General features: G+C 34.9%; 2 protein-coding genes across 2 annotated transcripts in view; both read right to left on the bottom strand.

Moving 5' to 3' along the window:
* LOC136031352 (host cell factor 1-like) overlaps positions 1-7,471 on the bottom strand; it is a 97,017-nt gene extending 89,546 nt beyond the window's left edge. The window contains exon 1 of the mRNA XM_065710849.1: positions 7,279-7,471. Coding sequence (XP_065566921.1) covers positions 7,279-7,438 — 160 coding nt within the window. The 5' untranslated portion in view covers positions 7,439-7,471. The remainder of the gene's footprint in view (positions 1-7,278) is intronic.
* A 1,360-nt stretch (positions 7,472-8,831) lies between these two features.
* LOC136030813 (uncharacterized) lies at positions 8,832-10,510 on the bottom strand. The gene has a single exon (XM_065709859.1). It carries the CDS (start codon positions 10,508-10,510, stop codon positions 8,843-8,845), a length of 1,668 nt encoding a protein of 555 aa, XP_065565931.1. The 3' UTR covers positions 8,832-8,842.
* Between the last annotated feature and the right edge of the window lie 10,230 nt (positions 10,511-20,740).

Genomic DNA, 20,740 nt, shown 5'->3' with positions numbered 1-20,740 from the left:
AGTGAAGGCTACTTTTCTTCTCCCTCGGCTTTACCCTTCCTCTGATCTTTATAATGATACTGGAATAGCTCCGCTGGATCATATTATAGGTAAAAGTACTCTTTATTTTGCGCATTCTGCTTTTCTAGGTACTCTCCCACCGCCCCTACAGCAGTTTTTCTCACGGACAGGCTCAGGTAGGTACTTTTCTTCTTTACGTAATTCTCCTCGACGATTTATTTTACCAAAACGATCTTCTACAGCAGGCCAGAGGTCTCCAGTATATCAATCAATTCTATTATGGAACTCCATCCCTTCGGATGTCCCTCTTTTTCTTTCTGCAAAGGCATTATTTCGTCGGGTATTTCCAATTCAATAATTTTTCTCTCTTTATTAATCCTTTCCTAATTTGTATGTCTCTTCTCTTCTTTTAAAATCATTTTCAGCTATTTGTTAAATCTCCTTCTAAATCTTCTATCTGTTAAATATCCTATCTATTCAATGTCCTTGTCTTGTTCCAGTGTTTGTTTTTTTTTTTTTTTTTTTTTTTTTTTTTTTTTTTTTTTTTTTTTTTTTTTTTTTTTTTTTTGTATGTATTTTATAATAGTGTTTTATTCTTGTTCTCTGTGGTCCATTACAAGCAAAGCTTCTTGGGCCTAGTAACCACTTTACTTTTGTAATAGTTTTTTCTTTTAGTATCAATAAATTGATTGATTGATTGAGAGTGCAGTTGCCCGCTGTCCCAAAGCAAATTAAGCCCCTGCTTGTCCCTGTAAAAAATAGCCAGCAACCGCAACAGCAATATGCGCCAGCAATAGCTCTGGAAAAACTTTAGCTTTTTTTCGTGTTCATGCATAAAAAAAAAAAAACTATTAATGCAGGGTCTTTCTGCACAAAATAGAGCAGTCTATGACACTCATGGTCTCAGAGTTTTTGACAAAACCTAGTAGGTTTATCTTCTTTGTGGGTATAAGCAACCATTAATTTTTTTTTTTTCTTTTTTTATTTTGGTTGTATTATGATTCACAATTTTTTAAATTACAACTTTTGTATTTCAAAAGACAAACTCTAGTGTTTTGTCTTGCAAACACAAAAAGAAATATTTCCATAAAACTTTAAAATTAAAGCCAGACACAAGAAAGTTACTTAATATCAAGCAGCCATAAAAAGAAAAACGAGCAGTAATCAAGGAAATTGTTCATTTATGAACATGTTATAATACAGTATAGCATGGCTGCCCTGACCCTAAAACCTGCTTTAGTTTGGCTAACTGTAATTTGACTGAAGTGAAGAAGAAGATGAACATACAAGGCATCCATTCCAATTTTATTTTTTTTATTTTTTAATGTAATTTTTATTGAAAACTATAAAGTAAATCTTATTTATAAAGGTGGAATATAAAAATAATTTTTTAGCTAAGGATACTTCCATAAAGGTAGAACAAATTATGCTAGCTAATACATGTAACTTTCTTCAAAAATAATTGAAGTCAGAGGAAACACTCTAAAATCACCTACAGAAAAAAGCAAGAAGGCTTCAATGTATTATATATATATATTTTTCCTAGAGCCACTTCATATGGAAGGGGAAATTGTAGAAATTTTGGAGTGCACTCATTCAATTGGAAAATCCTATTGCCTGCTTTAAGGGTCAAAAGTGGTTGGAGGGCCGACAGCCACCCTCTAATACCTGTTTTAGCTGTCCTCCCCTCAAAGACATCTGGCCAAAATTTGAGATAGGCATTTTGTTCAAATTAGCATAAAGGTCAAATAGCTATACCTCTAGGGATGAACTGACCCTTATAGCCCCTAGGGCAAGACTAGTAAATTATGCAATGTAATTTGATTATGAAATTTGATCTAATCTGAATTATGAAAATTATGCAATACCCATTTCTTATATGCAGGATTTGTCATTGAGAAAAGGGAATGTTGATCAAGGGTTTTTCTGCAAGATTTTAGGAACAACTATGGGTATTAACTTGAAAATTTCAGAGCCACAACTAGTACAATTGTCACTACTTGGGCAATGGGGTAGGCAATTAAGCTGTGACTGCAACCACTTTTGACAGTAACTACTTTTTTCTTCAAATACAACTACTTGGAATTACTTTTAGAAAATATTGAACAAAATCCAGCAGACTATGTGTATGTTTATTGTCAAAGGAGCATATCAGAAACAACTGAGGGTATTAAATTGAAACTGTCAGGGCATGTTGCAGAGTCATTAGAGCACAAACAGTCCCCCTACCTTCCCCTTCTTAGAGTTCCCCTCCCCTCAACAATGACCAGCATTTTGGAAGTTGATCTAGGGTGTATCCAAAAAAGCCAAGGGCGTCAATGTGAAACTTCAGGTAATACTGAACTGAATCAAAGGGCACTATGTTAAAAAGGAGATTGTGACTAAATCAAGAGAGCTGAAAGGGAACATGCAGTTTCAATTTGATTGCAAAAAGGCAGAAAGAGAAAAGCATAAACAGATTCAGTCATAAAAAACAGGGTAATAATGGAGCATTGACTCCATTGCCTACTGAAACAAGTCCAACAGTAAATAGTCCGTTTTCTATATGTATTGGCGTTGATGATGATAATAGTGATACTTTCTACTGAGCTCAAGCTCTAGCTCAATAAACATTAGTTACAAAATTCTAACAAAAGTGTGAAAAGAAAGTGTTGAAACTGTTTTACACAAACATTGATAAAGTGACAAACAAGCTTCCAGAATTGAAACTAGCAGCCACCACTGCAGATTATGATGCACTGTGTATTTGTGAACTGACCCCTAAGAATTTAGAACTCCCGAAAACCACTGGCAGAAGACCATATCAGGATACCTGGATATTACCTATTCCCAAATCTGGAACACTCAACTTGAAGCTGAGAGGACATGCACTTCAAGTTCATTTCACTTATAATAAAGCCCCAAAGGGAAACTTATTACTTTAACTTATTTATCTCTGCAAGTACATTTCCTAAATTTAAAAAAACAACAACATTGATATGGCTTAAAATTCTGCTCAAAATAACAGAAATTCAACTTCCAGAACTAAAACCAGAGACAAAGAAATTGATATCTGAAAATTAAGGTAAAATGTTATTTTGTCAAAATTTTAATAAGTCTAGACCTGTCAAGTAGGAAAAATTTCTAAGTCTTACAAGTCAGAAGAGGGCTAACATGGAAGTGTCAGAATACCTTCCTAGAATAGGTTTTTAAACCTGTATTCATTAATATAAGCTTCATTTTCCTAACCTAACCCTTTTCCAAGATAGTGAAAAGTACCTAAACTAGAATTTTACTGTGTATTTTTGTTGTTGTGGTGTGATGCCATTTTTTAGCAATTTCAGACTCTTTGTAAAAATTCCTGCAATTTTTTGGATGGATTTTTTTTCCCTGTAATTTTGAAATGGTGGATCTTCTCCAGAATTGAGGCATAAGAAAAGTGTTTAAAGGTGAATGCCTTTGATCAGACCTGATTTATAAAATTTTAAAGATCTCTTAATTTATTTCTTTAATTTCTGGGGGAAAACCTTGAGGGCTTGATATTCTACTGAAGTAACAGGCATTTCAGAAACCACAGCCAATGAAAAAGAGACCATAAACTCAAACTATAGCAACATATTTTTGTAAGGAAATTGATTTAAAAGGAAAATCAGAGGCATAATGCCGGTTGGGATTTAAAATAAGAGCTCTGAGTCACAAGGTCCTTCTAAATATCAAAATTCATTAAGATCTTATCACCCACAAGTTAAAAATACCTCAATTTTTCTAATTTTTCCTCTTCCTTCAGCCACCCAGATAGTCAAATCAAGAAAAACGACTTTATCAAGTCAATTTGTGCAGCTCCCTGACACACCTGCCAATTTTCATCATCCTAGCATGTCCAGAAGCACCAAACTCGCCAAAGCACGGAACCCCACCCCCTAACTCCCCCAAAGAAAGTGGATTCAGTCTAGTCATGTCAATCACACATCTACAACATTTATAAGCATTTTCCAAGATTTCTGGTTTCCCCTCAATGTCAACAGATCTGGTCAGGATTTGAAATAAGAGCTCTGAGACATGAGTTCCTTCTAAATATCAAATTTCATTAAGATTTGGTCATCCATTCTTAAGTTAAAAATACCTTAATTTTTCTAATTTTTCTAATTTTTCCAAATTAACAACCCCCAGCTTCCACAAAGAGAACAGATCCATTCCAATTATGTCAATCTTGTATCTATAACTTGTGCTTATTCTTCCCATCAAGTTTCATCCTAATCTCTCCACTCTAAGCATTTTCCAAGATTTCTGGTTCCCCTCTAACACTATCTGTCCCCAGATTTGATCTGAAAATGGAGCATCTGAGACATAAGATTCTTCTATATATCAAGTTTCATTAAGATCCAATCACCCATTTGTAACATACCGTGATTTTCATGTTTTCCAAGAATTCCAGTTTCTCCCTCCAACTCCCCCCAATGTCACCAGATCTGGTTGGGATTTTAAATCAGACTTCTAAAGCACAAGATCCTTCTAAATATCAAATTTCATTAAGATCTGATCACCCATTAGTAAGTTACAAATACCTCATTTTTTCTAATTTTTCTAAATTACCCCCCCCCCCAACTCCACCAAAGAGAGCGGATCTGGTTTGTTTATGTCAGTCATGTATCTTGGACTTGTGCTTATTCTTCCCACCAAGTTTCATCCTGATCTCTCTGTTTTAAGCATTTTCCAAGATTTCTGGCCCCCCCCCATGACACTATCCAGTCAGGATTTAAGATGAGAGATATGAGTTACAAGGTCCTCCTAAACATGAAATTTCATTAAGATCTAATCACTCCATCATAAGTTAAAAATACCTCGTTTTTTCTGATTTTTCAGAATTGATCCTCTTACCAACTCTGCCAAAGAGAGCAGATCTGTTCTGGTTATGTCAATCATGTATCTGGGACTTGTGATTATTTTTCCCACCACATTTCATCCTGATCCCTCCACTCTAAGGGTTTTCCAAGATTTTAGCTCCCTCCCCCCATCTCCCCCCAATGTCACCTTGTCTGGTCGGAATTTCAAATAAGAGCTCTGAGACACAATATCCTTCCAAACATCAAATTTCATTAAGATCCAATCACTCCTTCATAAGTTAAAAATAACTAATTTTTCAGAATTAACCCCCCCCCCCCAAACTCCCCAAAGAGAGTGGATCAATTTGGGTTATGTCAATCATGTATCTAGGACTTGTGCTTATTTTTCCCACCAAGTTTCATCCCAATCCCTCCACTCTAAGCATTTCCCAAGATTTTAGGTTCCCCTCCCCAAATTCTCCCAATGTCACCAGGTCCAGTTGGGACTTAAAATAAGAGCTCTGAGACAAAATATCCTTCCAAACATCAAATTTCATTAAGTTCCAATCACTCCTTCATAAGTTAAAAATTACCCATTTTTTTAGTTCAGGATTACCCCCCCCCCCCACCAACTGCTCAAAATAGAACTGATCTGTTCTGGTCATATCAATCATGTATCTAGGACTTGTGCTTATTTTCCCAATCAAATTTCATCCCAATCCCTTCACTCTAAGTATTTTCCAAGATTTTAGGCACCCCCCCCCCCAATGTCACCATGGTTAGGATTTTAAATAAGAGCTCTGAGACACAATATCCTTCTAAACATCAAATTTCATTAAGATCCAATCACCCATTCATAAGTTAAAAATACCTCATTTTTTCTAATTTTTCTGATTTAACTGTCCCCCTACTTCTCCCCAGATGGTCAAATCAGGGAAATGACAATTTTTAATTTAATCTGGTCTAGTTCCTGATATATCTACCAAATTTCACCATCCTAGCTTACCTGGAAGTGCCTAGAGTAGCAAAACTGGGACACAAAGATAGACAAACTATATGGCACTTTGTAGATACCAAGTGCCATAAAAAAAACAAAAAACATTGACATGGCTTATAAATTCTTCTAAAATAACAGTAATTGCACTTTCAAAACTAAAATCAAAGAAAAAGAAATTGATAACTGAAACTTAACATAAAATGTTCTTTTGTCAAAAAATTAATTAGCTGTAGCTATAAACCAGAAGCTGTCAAGTAGACAAATTTCTAAGACTTAAATATCAGAAGAGGGTTGACATGGAAACTAGGAAATACCTTCCTGGAGTGGTTTTTAGGCCCTGGATTCATTACTGAAAGTGGTATTTTCCTAATATAGCCTTTTTTCAAGCTAGCAAACAGTAGGCTAGCTAAACTAGCCTAGAATTTTATAGTTTAGGAGTATGTTGTTCTAGGAGATAATAGGGTAAATATTTTGCAGTTCATATAATTGACTTACTAATAAAGTGAAAATACCACCCAATACCTTTTTTATGTTCTCTACAAATATAATAGTCACTTATATTGCAAATTCAAATTTAGGCATTTTTGAGCTCTTAAAAATAACCAAAATATGGGGTATAAAAAAGGCTAAAAATATTGGTCTCAAACTTACTGTTTCATTATAAATCCCATTTTTTTAATGTTAATTAATCCATAAGCACTGATTTTCCATGATTAACTTGAATAAATAAATTCTATTTTGCCATTTATTTTGTTTTCTTTTTCCTTGATGCCAAATTTCTAATTAAAGTATGCATTTTTGATTGTTTCTGACAAAATAATATTAAATTTTCTCAATGCCAAAATTATTTAGTTAGGTTAGATCAAAAAGTGCTTAAATTTGAATTTGCAATAGAAGCAATTATTATATTTGAAAAAAAAAACATCAAGCAATATGTTCACTTTATTGGTAAGTCAATTATATGAACTGTGAAGTATTTGTCTCTGTGTTAGTTGTGGAATCTTATATAGGCTACTGATCAGTATTTCAAAAGACCTTCTTAACCTAAGAATTAGGTTCTGGAAACATTTCTGAAAGTTTCAAGCAGAATTATTTGATGAAAAAATAATTGGTATTTCTCTTTTCAGGTTCTGTTATGAGTCTATGTGGGAACAGAAACTTCAATTTTGTGTTCATTCATAAGACTTTATAGCCTACTGTATGGATCTTAATATTGCTCTGAAGTACAAATTAAGGTAATTAAACAAATAAAACTCTAGGCTAGTTTTTAAAATGGCAAAAAGCTTCTCACCTAGGCTAGAATTTTACCTTATCTTTACAGGTTCTGATAACTAGTAGAGGCTAGTACATTAGCTTTCACGACTAAGACTACCTTGGGTTTTGGATGCACGCAAGCTAAATTTATGGTGGGGATAAGGAACAAGTCTACCTCCCTAGGACTAGGCTATTTAGATTAAACACTGTTTCAAAATATCTTACCTGTATTATATACATGCAATTCATCGACAATCCCTTCATTGCCTCCCCCAAAAACGACCATAAGCTCTTTGATAGCTACAGCCCGATGACCATGTCGAGGCTTAGGGCAAGGGCCGCCCGCATTTGTAATCTTTCGCCAAGAGACTATTGATGCCGCCATATTTAATGTAAAATGGCAGTTTTCACCATCATCATTGTCAAAAAAGAACAAAAGAATAAAGTAGTACAGATTCAATAGATGACACTATTTACCACTACTAAGTCGCTCACTTGTTTTCTACCAGAAATGCTTTGAAAGTACAAAACAATTAATTCCTTCGGTTACGAGTATTTTTAATCTCTTAATACACACTTCGGAAATTATTTTCAATCCAAATAGAATCTACAAAGGGATTTACCAAATGGCACAGAAAAGGAGGTATTCCGTCACATTTTCACATTAGTTGCAATACTCAACATGAACTTACATCGAATTTACTCAATTGGTAAGAGATGCCGAAAAGGAAGTATTGATTCCGATTCCCAAATGGCAATTATTTTAACGAAGAAGAAGTTTAAAAACGATTTATTTGACAGAACAATCATTATATAGGGCTCCCTAGATGTCAGTAAAGTTAATAAAGATGTCCTAATAAACCGTTTTCCTTGCATTATTTTGCTGACATTATTCCTGTCGGAAAAAAGTTAAACTTGATTTAACTTTTTCAAGAAAGCTCGCAAAGCTCAAACTATAGCAGAAGAAGTGTGAAATTTTAAATATGCATTATACAAATTAGTGTCTACAAATGTACTTGTGGATACTTGTTTAAATATTTTGCTCGGTAAAAGAAGCAAAATAATATTTTCATGTAATATTAAAAGAAAACAATGCTTAAAAAGATGGTTTCTCATCTCCAACTGAGACTATTTCTGTTACTTTTTACAATTAAGACAAAAATTTGAAGTCCTTGTGTGAGTGGGAGAAACTTTATGTTTCACCCTTTCGTCAAAAACTTTAGTAGCTTTATTGATATGCTTAGGGATATCTTGATTAAAGTCGATACTATGTCAAATATAAAGCAAAAGGTGACAATTTAGTGATTCGGAGGCAGCACTGACTTTCGAAATACTCTCTATAGTCGCAATGTGAATTTTGTATTAACTGAGAATTGTTGTGAATTGGGTCACTATTGTTCTTTGATTACTGATCCAAGAATGAATTAGTTTCCCCATAAGATTCATTTGTTTTTTTTATGTTTTTAGGGTAAACCTAAAATACTTTAACATTTCTTAAGCCTTTCCGGGACATATTACTGAATTATAGACTATCTGGACACAAGAATAATGGAATAGAGCCTCCTTTACTGGCGTGACTTTCTTGACGAAACTGTAGCAATTGGCTTTCATTGTATCAGTGCAGATATTGTTGATTCTTTATTGACAATTTAAATTATATCTTTACTGTCTGTGTTCTTACTCTCTTCTCTTATTCTCGTCCGTTGGGTAGATTTCTTCTGTCCCTCTTAATTTATAAAAACTTTTCTGGGGTAATTCTGTTGCTAACTAAATGCTAACTAAATGCTAACTACGTTGTCTTTGCCTCATTATCTACCTGGATGGTATTTATAAAATAGTTTTTTTGTGCCGGAAAAGAAATTGTAAACTTATTTTCAGTCTTCCCAGGTGTATTTGTTCCTTTTCTCTCTAGATTGGCTCGATGTACTGCCCTTTTTTCTTCAGCAAGTTGCCGGATATTTTCTTTTGTCATCCTTTTTATGCAAAAAGTTTCTGCGGAGCTTTCGATGATATTGCTTTCATCCACAAATATTGTTAATTTTGTTCTAGTGTCCGTGCAATTTGGTTCTTTTAAAATGATTTTGTTTACGAGCAGATTATCATCTGCTTTTTTTTTATTTCTGCCTTCGTAAATGTTTATAACTTTTTGTCCATCTACTGTTAATATTTCATTATTATTAAGCCAAACTGAAATATTATTCTGAGGAAGAGGAAGACCTGCAGAATGGTATACATGCATGTTTTTTTGATTAGTTTCAACACCGATATCGTGAGCAATAGAGGCTTGAATTTTGTAATCCATCAAATTTGGATTTCCTGAGAGTGCAGCACCTAACAGAGCTGCACCGTTCGAAGTTGTTGCACTCCCATCAAGCACTCTCAGCTGCGTAGTTATCCCAAAGTAACTTGAAAGAAGCTTTTTAATCATAGCTGTATGTAATGCACCACCAGTTAATAATACTTCGTCTATTATAGTTCTTTCAAATCCCGCGTGATGGAATGTTTCTGTTATTGATTGTTCAATTTTTTCGTAAAGATCGATGTTCATACGATCAAAATCAGTACGAGTAAGTATTTCTGGAATCGTTTCATTTTCACATTCAATTTGGAGTTCATATTTGTCAGCTTTTGACAATTTCTCTTTTGCCAAAATAACTTGACTTCGAAGCTTATGCTGAATAACCCCTTTTTCCTTATATTTTTTCTTATAATATCTCATTACATTATTATCAAAATCCAAACCACCTAAGTGATTGTGTCCTCCGTTTATAATGGTGCTCAAAGTTTTGTCCTTTATATATACGAGGGAGATATCCAGAGTGCCTCCTCCAAGATCCACAACCATGATAAGACTATCATCTGTACCATTTATACGATAAGCCAAGGTAGCAGCAGAGGCTTCACTTATTAATCGAAGAACATCTAAACCAGCTAAATTTGCAGCTTCAATCATAGCATGTCGCTGTGCTTGAGTAAAAAATGCCGGAACTGCAATTACAGCTTTTTGGATATCTTCGTCAAGAAAATGAGAAGATGTGTTCTTTAGATCTCGAATTATAGCTGAAACTAACTCTACAAGAGTAAATGTTTTGTTTCCCCGTTCGAATCGTACGACTACTCTACCGTTATCTTCATCTAAATCGAAAGGATAATCCTCAGCATGTTTTTTCACCTGCTCCCAATTAAGACCTAGGAGTCGTTTTAAACCGAAAGCAACGTTTTTCGGGTCTGAGATCGCTTTTTCCTTGGCGGCATGGCCCACTATTAAACCTTCATTTGAGATACCCACGTATGAAGGAATTGTTTCAATTTTTCGCACAGTGGTATCCTCTACTACTGAAGACACTGAGGAGTAAACCGTTCCAATGTTTAAACCAATTACACTCTCAGCACTCGTTAAGGCTGGTAGTATAGCCCAGACAAGAATTAATAATTTAACAAAATTTGCAAAATGCATTATTTGACCTCTAAGAATTTAACCTCTTGGAGTAAGTGTATGTGACATTATGGATCAAGAAGTTAGTACCTAACAAAAACAAAACTAATTTTAAGATTTTTAGGTATTATTCTGGTTTGAATAAAACAATTAAAACTATTGCTCAGACACCATAAATATTTTTGCAGTTAGATATAATCATTCTATTTAAAATTTTGAGGAATTATTCTAGTTTCAAATGACAAATCAAATTTTTGTGAAGCTCTCCAAAAAACTACTGAACTTTACATGTATTTTAATAATAGAAAAAATCATATTTTGATTTTCATACGCCGGAAGATGTTGATAACATTTTCTACTTTCGAGTTATAGAAAAATGCAGTTTTTCGCAGAAAATTGATCTTGTTTTTAAAGTTATGTTTGTTTATTATGAAATATTTATAAATATGTCAGTTTCCTTTCAAATGAGCCATGCGGAATATCGTGCTTGGAGCCACTTTTCTTGTTTTTCAATCTAATGAATTTTCCTCATTATTCAAGCCAATAGATAGTTAGTTTCCCATATAGGGATATTGAACAATGTGTTTCTAATAGTGTACTTCTTTTTTTTTTATCTGACTTTAGTTTTAGGAGTTAAGGGCTATTTTATCTTTTACTATGGGACGTGATTGTCCCTTACTAGGCTGCTAGCCACTGATGCAAAACCCTTATAATAACTTGAGACCATATCTTTTCAACATTTAAAGTTCTACCAATAAAATCACGTGTCGAGTAGTTAGAGCCTACTTGAGACCATATCTTTTCAACATTTAAAGTTCTACCGATGCCATCAAAGGGCCACCAAAAAGATTTATTTTCCTCTTCATCTTCTTCTTGCTGTTTAATTGTTTGAAGATATTACTGCATAATCTCTATGCAATTCCATACCCAACGGCAACTGAGATTGAACCCTGGATCCTGTATTACCCATTCAGAGGTCAACTCCATTATGCTACCAACGGGTTGCCAAAAACTTTGTATTCTGACCAGGTCAAAATTACCTCCTCAAGTTCTTGTTTTTGTTAGCATACCTGAATGAATGCAAACATCGTAAAACATAGTTCAATCGATTTTCTGAAAACCAGAAAAGTCGGCGAATTTGGCAAGAAACTTACGACGAGACCCTGACCTGTAATATCACCGTTTAGTATCTTGAAACTCTGTGAGTTAAATCTCAAGCTTGACACTAAAGTATGTAGAGAGAAGAAACTTAGGAAAAAGGACCAAACAGAAGCCGTGGCTTTGGTATGACGACATATCTTTATTAATACTACTAGATAAAACAGGGTAACTAATAATGGGTCGAATAGGGTCATTAATAATCGGTCAAACATGGTAATTAATAATCGGCCAAAAAAGAGCCTTGGCTTTGGCATGACGATATATCCTCATTAATATTACTGGACCAAACAGAGTAATTAATAATGGGCCGAAGAGGGTCTTTAATTATTGGCCAAAGAGGAGCATTGACTTTGGAATGACGATATATCCTCATTACTATTACTGGACCAAACAGGATAATTAATAATGGGCCGAACAAGGTCATTAATAAAGGGCCAAACAGGGTAATTAATAATCGGCCAAAAAGGAACCTTGGTTTTGAAATGACAATATATCCTCATAACTATTACTGGACCAGACAGTGTAATTAATAAAGGGCCGAACAGGGCAGTTAATTATTGGTCAAAAAGGAGCATTGGCTCTGGAGGGACGATATATCCTCATTACTATTCCTGGACCAAACAGGATAATTAATAATGGGCCGAACAAGGTCATTAATAATGGGCCGAACAGTGTAATTAATAATCGGCCAAAAAGGAACCTTCGCTTTGAAATGACGATATATCCTCCTTACTATTACTGGACCAAACAGGATAATTAGTAATGGGCCGAACAAGGTCATTAATAATGGGCCGAACAGGGTAATTAATGATCGGCCAAAAAGGAACCTTGGCTTTAAAATGACGATATATCCTCATAACTATTACTGGACCAAACAGGGTAATTAATAATCGGCCAAAAGGAGCCTTGGCTTTGCTATGATGATATGTCCTCATTATCATTACTTTCATATTTTCAAAATTGGATAGCATATTTAGTCAGAGTTGTTAATCTAGAAATATGTTGAAGCATTACAAACAAGGACACTTGATTAAACATATTGTCTAAAGAAACATTGTTTGTTGCTCGCAAATGTTCTTCGTTGGTTGACGACAGGCCCACCTTATGTATTTGAAATTTTAATCAATCAAAAATATTTTTTTATCAGTATCTTTATTTATCTTAGATCTTTATTTTTAGAGTTTATTTATCTTAAATAAACTCATCTTCATCCAAGCGTAGACATCTTTTGGTGTTACGGAATGCGCTCAGTGGCATCAATTTACATAAACTAAGGAGGGGGGGGGGTTGTTTTCAATATATGGGAGGAGGGGCAGTTTTATTTTTCAATTAATCAATGAAAATATTAAGAAAGTACATTTTGAAATATAGAAAGGGGGAATCTATAGGGGGCCAATTCGTCCCCCTTCCAATTAGCGCTACTAAAGGCATTAATAAAGCACAGATACCTAGTCGGGTAAACTATATACTTGTAGAAGGAGACAATTAACAAAAAGTAGGATAAATCTGACAGAAGTTGGACGTCTCGTCACCCTTAATTCGATTAAAAACAAAATAATATACCTTTAATACGCGGGCGCTTCTTTCTGGATGGATATAATGCTGTATAGTCATGATCTATCAGGGCTGCAATATGGCGTTTGTAAGGTGAAATTCCTTGATCTTCGTATAATGTGTCGTCTTCACTTGATAACATCTCTAGATCGTCATCTGATGCAAGAGAGTCCATCCCTTTCAGCAAAGCGCTCTGAAGAAGGGTTCGTGATCGGACTGTAAATTAAGTACCTATTAATTTTCCCATTTTCTCCTACTTCCATAAACTAAGAATATATTCACTCAAATTAAATTTGGGAGACAAAAAGGGATTATTATAGGGCAATTACTGGATACCTGAACTGTCATTTGAGAAATTTATTCGACAGAATTTTTCTTCAACAGCAGATGTTTTTGGATTTTTTAAGGATAGTAAAAAAAACCCTTGCGAGTAAGTCTTGTTTTATGCTTTAGAAAAATAGTTTGTCCGTTCGGGTATACCACCAGATTACATAATGAAAATCCTAGCATCACAGGCCAAGTTCAACCAAGCTAATGAGCTCCAAAACGAAAAATTCGACCGACTACTCAGTAAGCAGGGTGATTTAATCACAGCAGTAAACAACTTGTCTGCCGAAATAAAAGAACTAAAACAATTAGACTTCAGAATGAGACAGAAAAACAGTCGAATTAGAACGATCATTCGAAGAGCAAAAGAAGAACTTCTTGCTCAAATGCTACTCATTGAAGTGAAAAAGAAGCTCGAACTTGATTATACTCGGCTTAACTACTGATCTTAATCCGAATCAATCCCTCAAAGCTCAGGTGAAAGATCTGCTTAAAATACCCTAACAATTGCGCCATCTGTGTCAATTGACGAATATAAGCGCTTAGGAGGAAAATACTGACAATATAACGAATAGACACCGTAATCAAAGTCAGCCACGTAAACTGGCAGTTCATCCAGTGCTAATTAGGCTCAGTAATTAAGCTAAAACTTTTCTAGTTACGCAAAGCATATCCAAGCTTAATGACCCTGGAATAAAAATTTGAACACACCTTTCTCCTGCACTTAACTATTTACGCACAGGATTCCACACAAAAGCAAAAAAGATGAAGGACTCTAGATTGTTTAGTGCTAATCGCGCTAAAAATAAAGGAACCCATGAATGGCTTGATATAAAAAAAAAGCGGCTCGGAAATGTGGGAAAGAGCTAATCAATAATTGAATTTGGATAGTAGTGGTCTGAGTTTATATCTATATGATTTTGTGGAATATTTTGTTGATTTGGAGCTTTAGTAGGTTTGACTGTTGAGTTAGTAGGTAATATATGATTGGTTGAGGATTATGACTTTTATTTTCGAATACATGTTCGTGAAGTTTCATGGCGTTTCTCTGAGGTTTTTTCTTACTTCATTTTTTTTGTATTAAATGCCTAGGTATTATATTTTATTTCCTTTATCTGTCCCACACTATTCCTGACTTTTCTTTGCTTCTTTCAGATGAAGTTCTCGTTTTATTTGTTCCTCCTTTGACTCTCCGTATGGTTGGTAAGTCGCTTTTTGTCAATAAATACACCCTGGGCCAACATCATAGATGATACACTTCAAGTTCGAGGAGCCCCCCCCCCCCCCTAGATCTATGCAGAGTCAATGATGTTTTTGATGATGATCCATCCTATCCAAAAATAAATATCTACTCCCCATTCAAATTTTGAATAAAGGTGCTGGATTTAGGATGATGTTTTTGAACTGTCGCGGGTTACTGAAAGTTTTTTATCGAATATCTTGTTTATTTCTTGTCATGATATAGTTGCTTCCCCTCTTGCGAAATTTTTTTTGAATGATTTGACAGACATTTACCAATAAACAGGATTGTAATTTTTTCATAAGAATCGGATTAATAAGAAACAGAAAGGGGTTGGTTTTTTCATTAAATCAATAATTCAGTCAGATCTGGTGAATGAAATTGATCATCTATATAGATGTGAAGGGTATGAAAATACTTTGTTGCCTATTTTACCGGCCTCAAGTTCACCTGCTTCGAAATTCGTGAAACTTCTTTGATTTATTCCATCGAAATAGTCCCCCAAAATTGTTATCCTGGGTGATCTTAATATTGATTTATACAATTCTAATAATTTAGATGGTAACTTCCCAAGAATCTCTTCTGATGGGGCTGACTTTTTAATAGTTTGCCTGTCCGTTGGTCTTTTACCAGCTTGTGAAATCCCAACAAGAATAACGAAAGATTCTGCTTCCCTTATTGATAATTTGCTTACGAATCTGGAACTAAAATCTAGTGATAAAGTTATTAAAGATGTCTCGGACCATTTGATACTTGTGACTGACTTTCACTTTATAACAGAGTTTAATAGGCCCGTTAAAAGAAAAATAAGAGTGACTAGTAAAAATTCATTAAGTAGACTTAAAGTATTGCTTTCTTCAAGTGATTAAATAAAAAAACAAGTTTTTCTTCAAATGAAAGTAAGGAGCGACATCAAAACTTAAAACGAACAGAAATTACTCCGTATATGAAAGGGACTTTTCGTCCTCAACGTCCCGCTCTTTACGCTAAAGTTTGACTCTTTCTCTTAACTCTACTTCTAAAAACAGTAAAAAACTTTAGCGTAAAGAGCGGGGCGCTGAGGAGGAAAAGCCCCTTTCATATACGGAGTAATTTCCGTTCGTTTTAAGTTTTGATGTCGCTCCTTACTTTCATTTAAAACAAACTTGTTTTTTTTATATTTAATTTCTGGACGTTTTTTAATTAATGCATGTTTTGATCTTGGCTCTCCGCACATAAATGTTTAAAACGAAATTTGCATATTAATTTTCTTTTTAGCTAAATGGCTTTCTCATAGTTTTAATCAGAAGATTTTGAGAAAAAACGAGAGAGAGAGGAAGCCTAGTTGCCCTCCGATTTTTTGATTACTTAAAAAGGCAACTAGAACTTTTAATTTTTTTTACGAACATTTTCATTAGTAAAAAATATAAGTAATATACGAATTAACTTACGTAACGAACTTCTATATTCGTATGTTTTTATTGCGTATATGAGGGAGTTCATCCCTCGTCAATACCTCGCTCTTTACACTAAAGCTTAAATTCTATCCCAATTCCTTAAGAATGACCCTTGAATCACAAAGGCCGTAGAATAAATAGTTGAAATTAATAAAAGTACTTTAGCGTAAAGAGCGAGGTATTACGAGGAGGTGAACCACTCATATGCGCAATAATTTCTGCTCGTTTTAAGTTTTAATGCTGCTTCTCACTTTCAGTAAAAAAAAACTTCTCATATTTATTTTTTCATTGCTTTTTTTAAATAATGCTAAAAAATCCTGCGCCCCCTTCATTGAAAGTCGCTTCCCCCATGAGAGGTTTTTCCATGGAAAGATCCTCCCACGTACCCCCACCCACCTCAACTCTCCCTCCCAAACCAAAAAAATCCCCCTGAAAACGTCCGTACACTTCCCAGTAACCATTACTATAATGCTAATTAAAAAAAGAGAAAAAAACTAGTTTTTTAACTGAAAGTAAGGAGCGACATTAAAACTTAAAACGAGCAGAAACTACTCCGTATATTAAAAAGGTTGTCCCCTCCACAATCCCTCGCTCTTTACGCTAAAGTTTTCAATTGTTTTAAAAACTAGAATTGTGGCAGTGTCAAACTTTAGCTTAAAGAGCGAGGGATTGCGGAGGGGACAACCCATTTCATATACGGAGTAAAATCTGTTAGTTTTAAGTTTTAATGTCGCTCCTTACTTTCAGTTAAAAAAAAAATAGTTTTTTTAAATTTAATTTCTGAACGTTGAATTAATGTATGTTTGATTTTGGCTCTCCGCACATAAATTATTAAAATGAAATTTGTATATTAATTCTTTTTTTGGCTAAATGGCTTTCTCTTAGTTTTGATCAGACGATTTTGAGAAATAAGAGTAAGGAAGGAGGCCTAGTTGCCCTCCAGTTTTTCGGTTACTTAAAAGGCAACTAGAACTTTTAATTTTTAACGAACGTTTTTATTAGTAAAAAATATGCGAGACTTAAGAATTAACTTACGTAACAAATTTTTATATTCTTATATTTTTATTACGTATACGAGGGGGTTTGTACCCTCGTTAATACCTCGCTCTTTACACTAAATCGTAAGTTTTGTCCCAATTCTTTAAGAATGACCCCTGAATCAAAAAGACCGTAGAATAAATAGTTTAAATTACTAAAAATACTTTAGCATAAAGAGCGAGGTTTTTATCTCCTCCTAAATACCTTGCTCTTCATGCTGAAGTATTTTTAGAACCCCTCAAATGCGTAATAATCTCTGTTCGTTTTCAATGCTACTCCTTACTTTCAATTGAAAAAATGTTTTCATGTTTATTTTTTCATTGTTTTTTTTTATAGTAATGCTAGAAAATCCTGCGCCGTTTTCATTGAATTTTTCTTCCCCCACGACATATTCCTCCAATGAAAGATCCTCCCACATAGCCACTTCCCTTCAACCCCACCCCCAAACCAAAAAAATCCCCCTGAAAACGTCTGTACACTTCCCAATAACCATTACTATATGTAAACACTGGTCAAAGTTTGTAACTTGCAGCCCCTCCCCCGGGGATTTGGGGGAGTAAGTCATTCCCAAAGACATAGTTATTATGGTTTTCGACTACGCGGAACAAAATGGCTATGTCAAAATTTTGATCCGTTGACTTTGGGAAAAAATGAGCGTGGGACCCTCCAAATTTTTTTTCACTTAAAAAGGGCACTAGAACTTTTCATTTCCGTGAGAATGAGCCCTCTTTCGACACTCTAGGACCACTTGGTCAATACGATGACCCCTGGAAAAAAACAACAACAAACAAACAAATAAACACGCACCCGTGATTTGTCTTCTGGCAAAAAATACAAAATTCCACATTTTTGTAGATAGGAGCTTGAAATTTTTGCTATAGGGTTCTCTGATACGCTGAATGCGATGGTGTGATTTTCATTAAGATTCTATGACCTTTAGGGGATGTTTCCTCCTATTTTCCAAAATAAGACAAATTTTCCCAGGCTCGTAGCTTTTGATGACAAAGACTAAATTTATTGAAACTTATATATTCAGATTCAGCATGAAATTCGATTCTTTTGATGTATCTTTTAGCATCAAAATTCCATTTTTTAGAGTTTCGTTTACTATTGAGCCGGGTCGCTCCTTACTACAGTTCGTTACCACGAACTGTTTGACACAGGTCAAAGTTTGCAACTTGCAACCCCTCCCACGTCCCGCTCTTTACGCTAAAGTTTGACTCTTTCTCTTAACTCTACTTCTAAAAACAGTAAAAAACTTTAGCGTAAAAAGCGGGGCGCTGAGGAGGAAAAGCCCCTTTCATATACGGAGTAATTTCCGTTCGTTTTAAGTTTTGATGTCGCTCCTTACTTTCATTTAAAACAAACTTGTTTTTTTTATATTTAATTTCTGGACGTTTTTTAATTAATGCATGTTTTGATCTTGGCTCTCCGCACATAAATGTTTAAAACGAAATTTGCATATTAATTTTCTTTTTAGCTAAATGGCTTTCTCATAGTTTTAATCAGAAGATTTTGAGAAAAAACGAGAGAGAGAGGAAGCCTAGTTGCTTCCTCCCTCCTTTTTCGTAAAGTTCATAAAGTTAACCAATAGAGAAAGAATTCCTGAGTAAAACTTTTTAACAGATTTGGAAATGTGGAATCAGGAAACTGAAATATGCTTATTTCTTTAGTCTGAGAAAAGCCTGTCATATACCAGTTTTCTCAAGGAAAACACAAAGACAGTATAGTTTAATGAGGCATAAGGGCTTGTCACATGTTTTGTTTTCAGGATCAAGATCCCCCTGGTTTTCCTTGGTCTGATGGTCCATAACACTGCTCTTTGAATATGTTTTACAATGCAGATCCTGTCTTTGTGTTTTCCTTGAGAAAACTGGTATATGACAGGCTTTTCTCAGACTAAAGAAATCAGCATATTTTCAGTTTCCTGATTCCACATTTCCAAATCTGTTAAAAAGTTTTACTCAGGAATTCTTTCTCTATTGGTCAACTTTATGAACTTTACGAAAAAAGTTAACTAAAGTTTAACTTTAATGCTTGCTCACGTAAAGGTTTAAGGAAGGTTTACGAAGCAACTTTACGATCTTTGCGAACGACTTTACGAACGCCGTCCTTAAGCAATCAACAATCGCAATTCAAACTAAAAAAAAAAAAATAAAACACCAGAAAAACTAAAAAAAAAGGAAAAAAAAACTAAAAAAAACAGAAAAAAACAAACAAGAGCTCGTATGACACTTGTGACGAGGTCGAAAGAGCCAAGAGCTCATATGGCAGAAGCTCTAGCAAAATTCTAAGAATCAATAGATTGATTTGAAAGGAAAATCAGAGGCTTAATGCCGGTCGGGATTTAAAATAAGAGCTCTGAGACACAAGGTCCTTTTAAATATCAAAATTCATTAAGATACGATCACCCACTCGTAAGTTAAAAATACCTCCTTTTTCCTATTTTTTCCTCTCCTTTCAGCCCCCCAGATGATCGAATCGGGGAAAACAACCAATTTTTATCAAGTCAATTTGTGCAGGTCCCTAACACGCCTGCCAATTTTCATCGTCCTTGCACATCCAGAAGCACCAAACTCGCCAAAGACTCCCCCAAAGAGAGTGGATGCAGTTCGGTTACGTCAATCACGTATTTACCAAATTTGGTTATTCTACCCACCAAGTTCCATTCTGATCTCTCCACTCTAAGCGTTTTCCAAGATTTCCGGTTTCCCCCTCCAACTCTCCCCAATGTCACCAGATCTGGTCGGGATTTAAAATAAGAGCTCTGAGACATGAGTTCCTTCTACATATCAAATTTCATTATGATCTGGTCACCTATTTTTAAGTTAAAAATACCTCAACTTTTCTAATTTTTCCGAATTAACCCCCACCAAATTCCCCCAAAGAGAGCGGATCCCTTACAATTATGTCAATCACATATATCAAACTACCTCAAACTACCCCCAATGTTATCGGATCTGGTCTGGAGTTACAATGAGAGCTCTGAAGCAAAAGATCCTTCTAAATATCAAATTTCATTAAGATCTGATAACCCGTTCGTAAGTTACAAATGCCTCATTTTTCTAATTTTCAACCCCCCCCCCCAAATCCCCTAAAGAGAGTTGATCCAGTCCAGTTATGTCAGTCACGTATCTTGGACCTGTGCTTATTCTTCCCACCAAGTTTCATCCTGATATCTCCGCTTTAAGCGTTTTCCAAGATTTCCACCCCCCCCCAACAACACTGGATCCGGTCGGGATTTAAAATAAGAGATCTGAATTACGAGGTCCTTCCAAATATGAAATTTCACAAAGATCCGATCATTTCTTCGTAAGTTAAAAATACCTCTTTTTTCAATGTTTTAGAATTAACCCTCCCCCCACTCCCCCAAAGAGAGCGGATCCGTTCCGGTTATGTCAATCACGTATATAGGACTTGTTCTTATTTCTCCCACCAAGTTTCATCCCAATCCCTTCACTCTAAGCGTTTTCCAAAATTTTAGCGCCCCCCCCC

This window comes from Artemia franciscana, chromosome 9 (assembly GCF_032884065.1).
Source record: "Artemia franciscana chromosome 9, ASM3288406v1, whole genome shotgun sequence".
Taxonomy (NCBI): Eukaryota; Metazoa; Arthropoda; class Branchiopoda; order Anostraca; family Artemiidae; genus Artemia; species Artemia franciscana.
Note: the sequence above shows the minus strand (reverse complement) of the source record. Positions and strands in the feature narration are given on the sequence as shown.

Bases quoted from the DNA above. Each gene is read 5' to 3' on its own strand.
- LOC136030813 (XM_065709859.1), bottom strand. From the start codon at position 10,510: ATGCATTTTGCAAATTTTGTTAAATTATTAATTCTTGTCTGGGCTATA.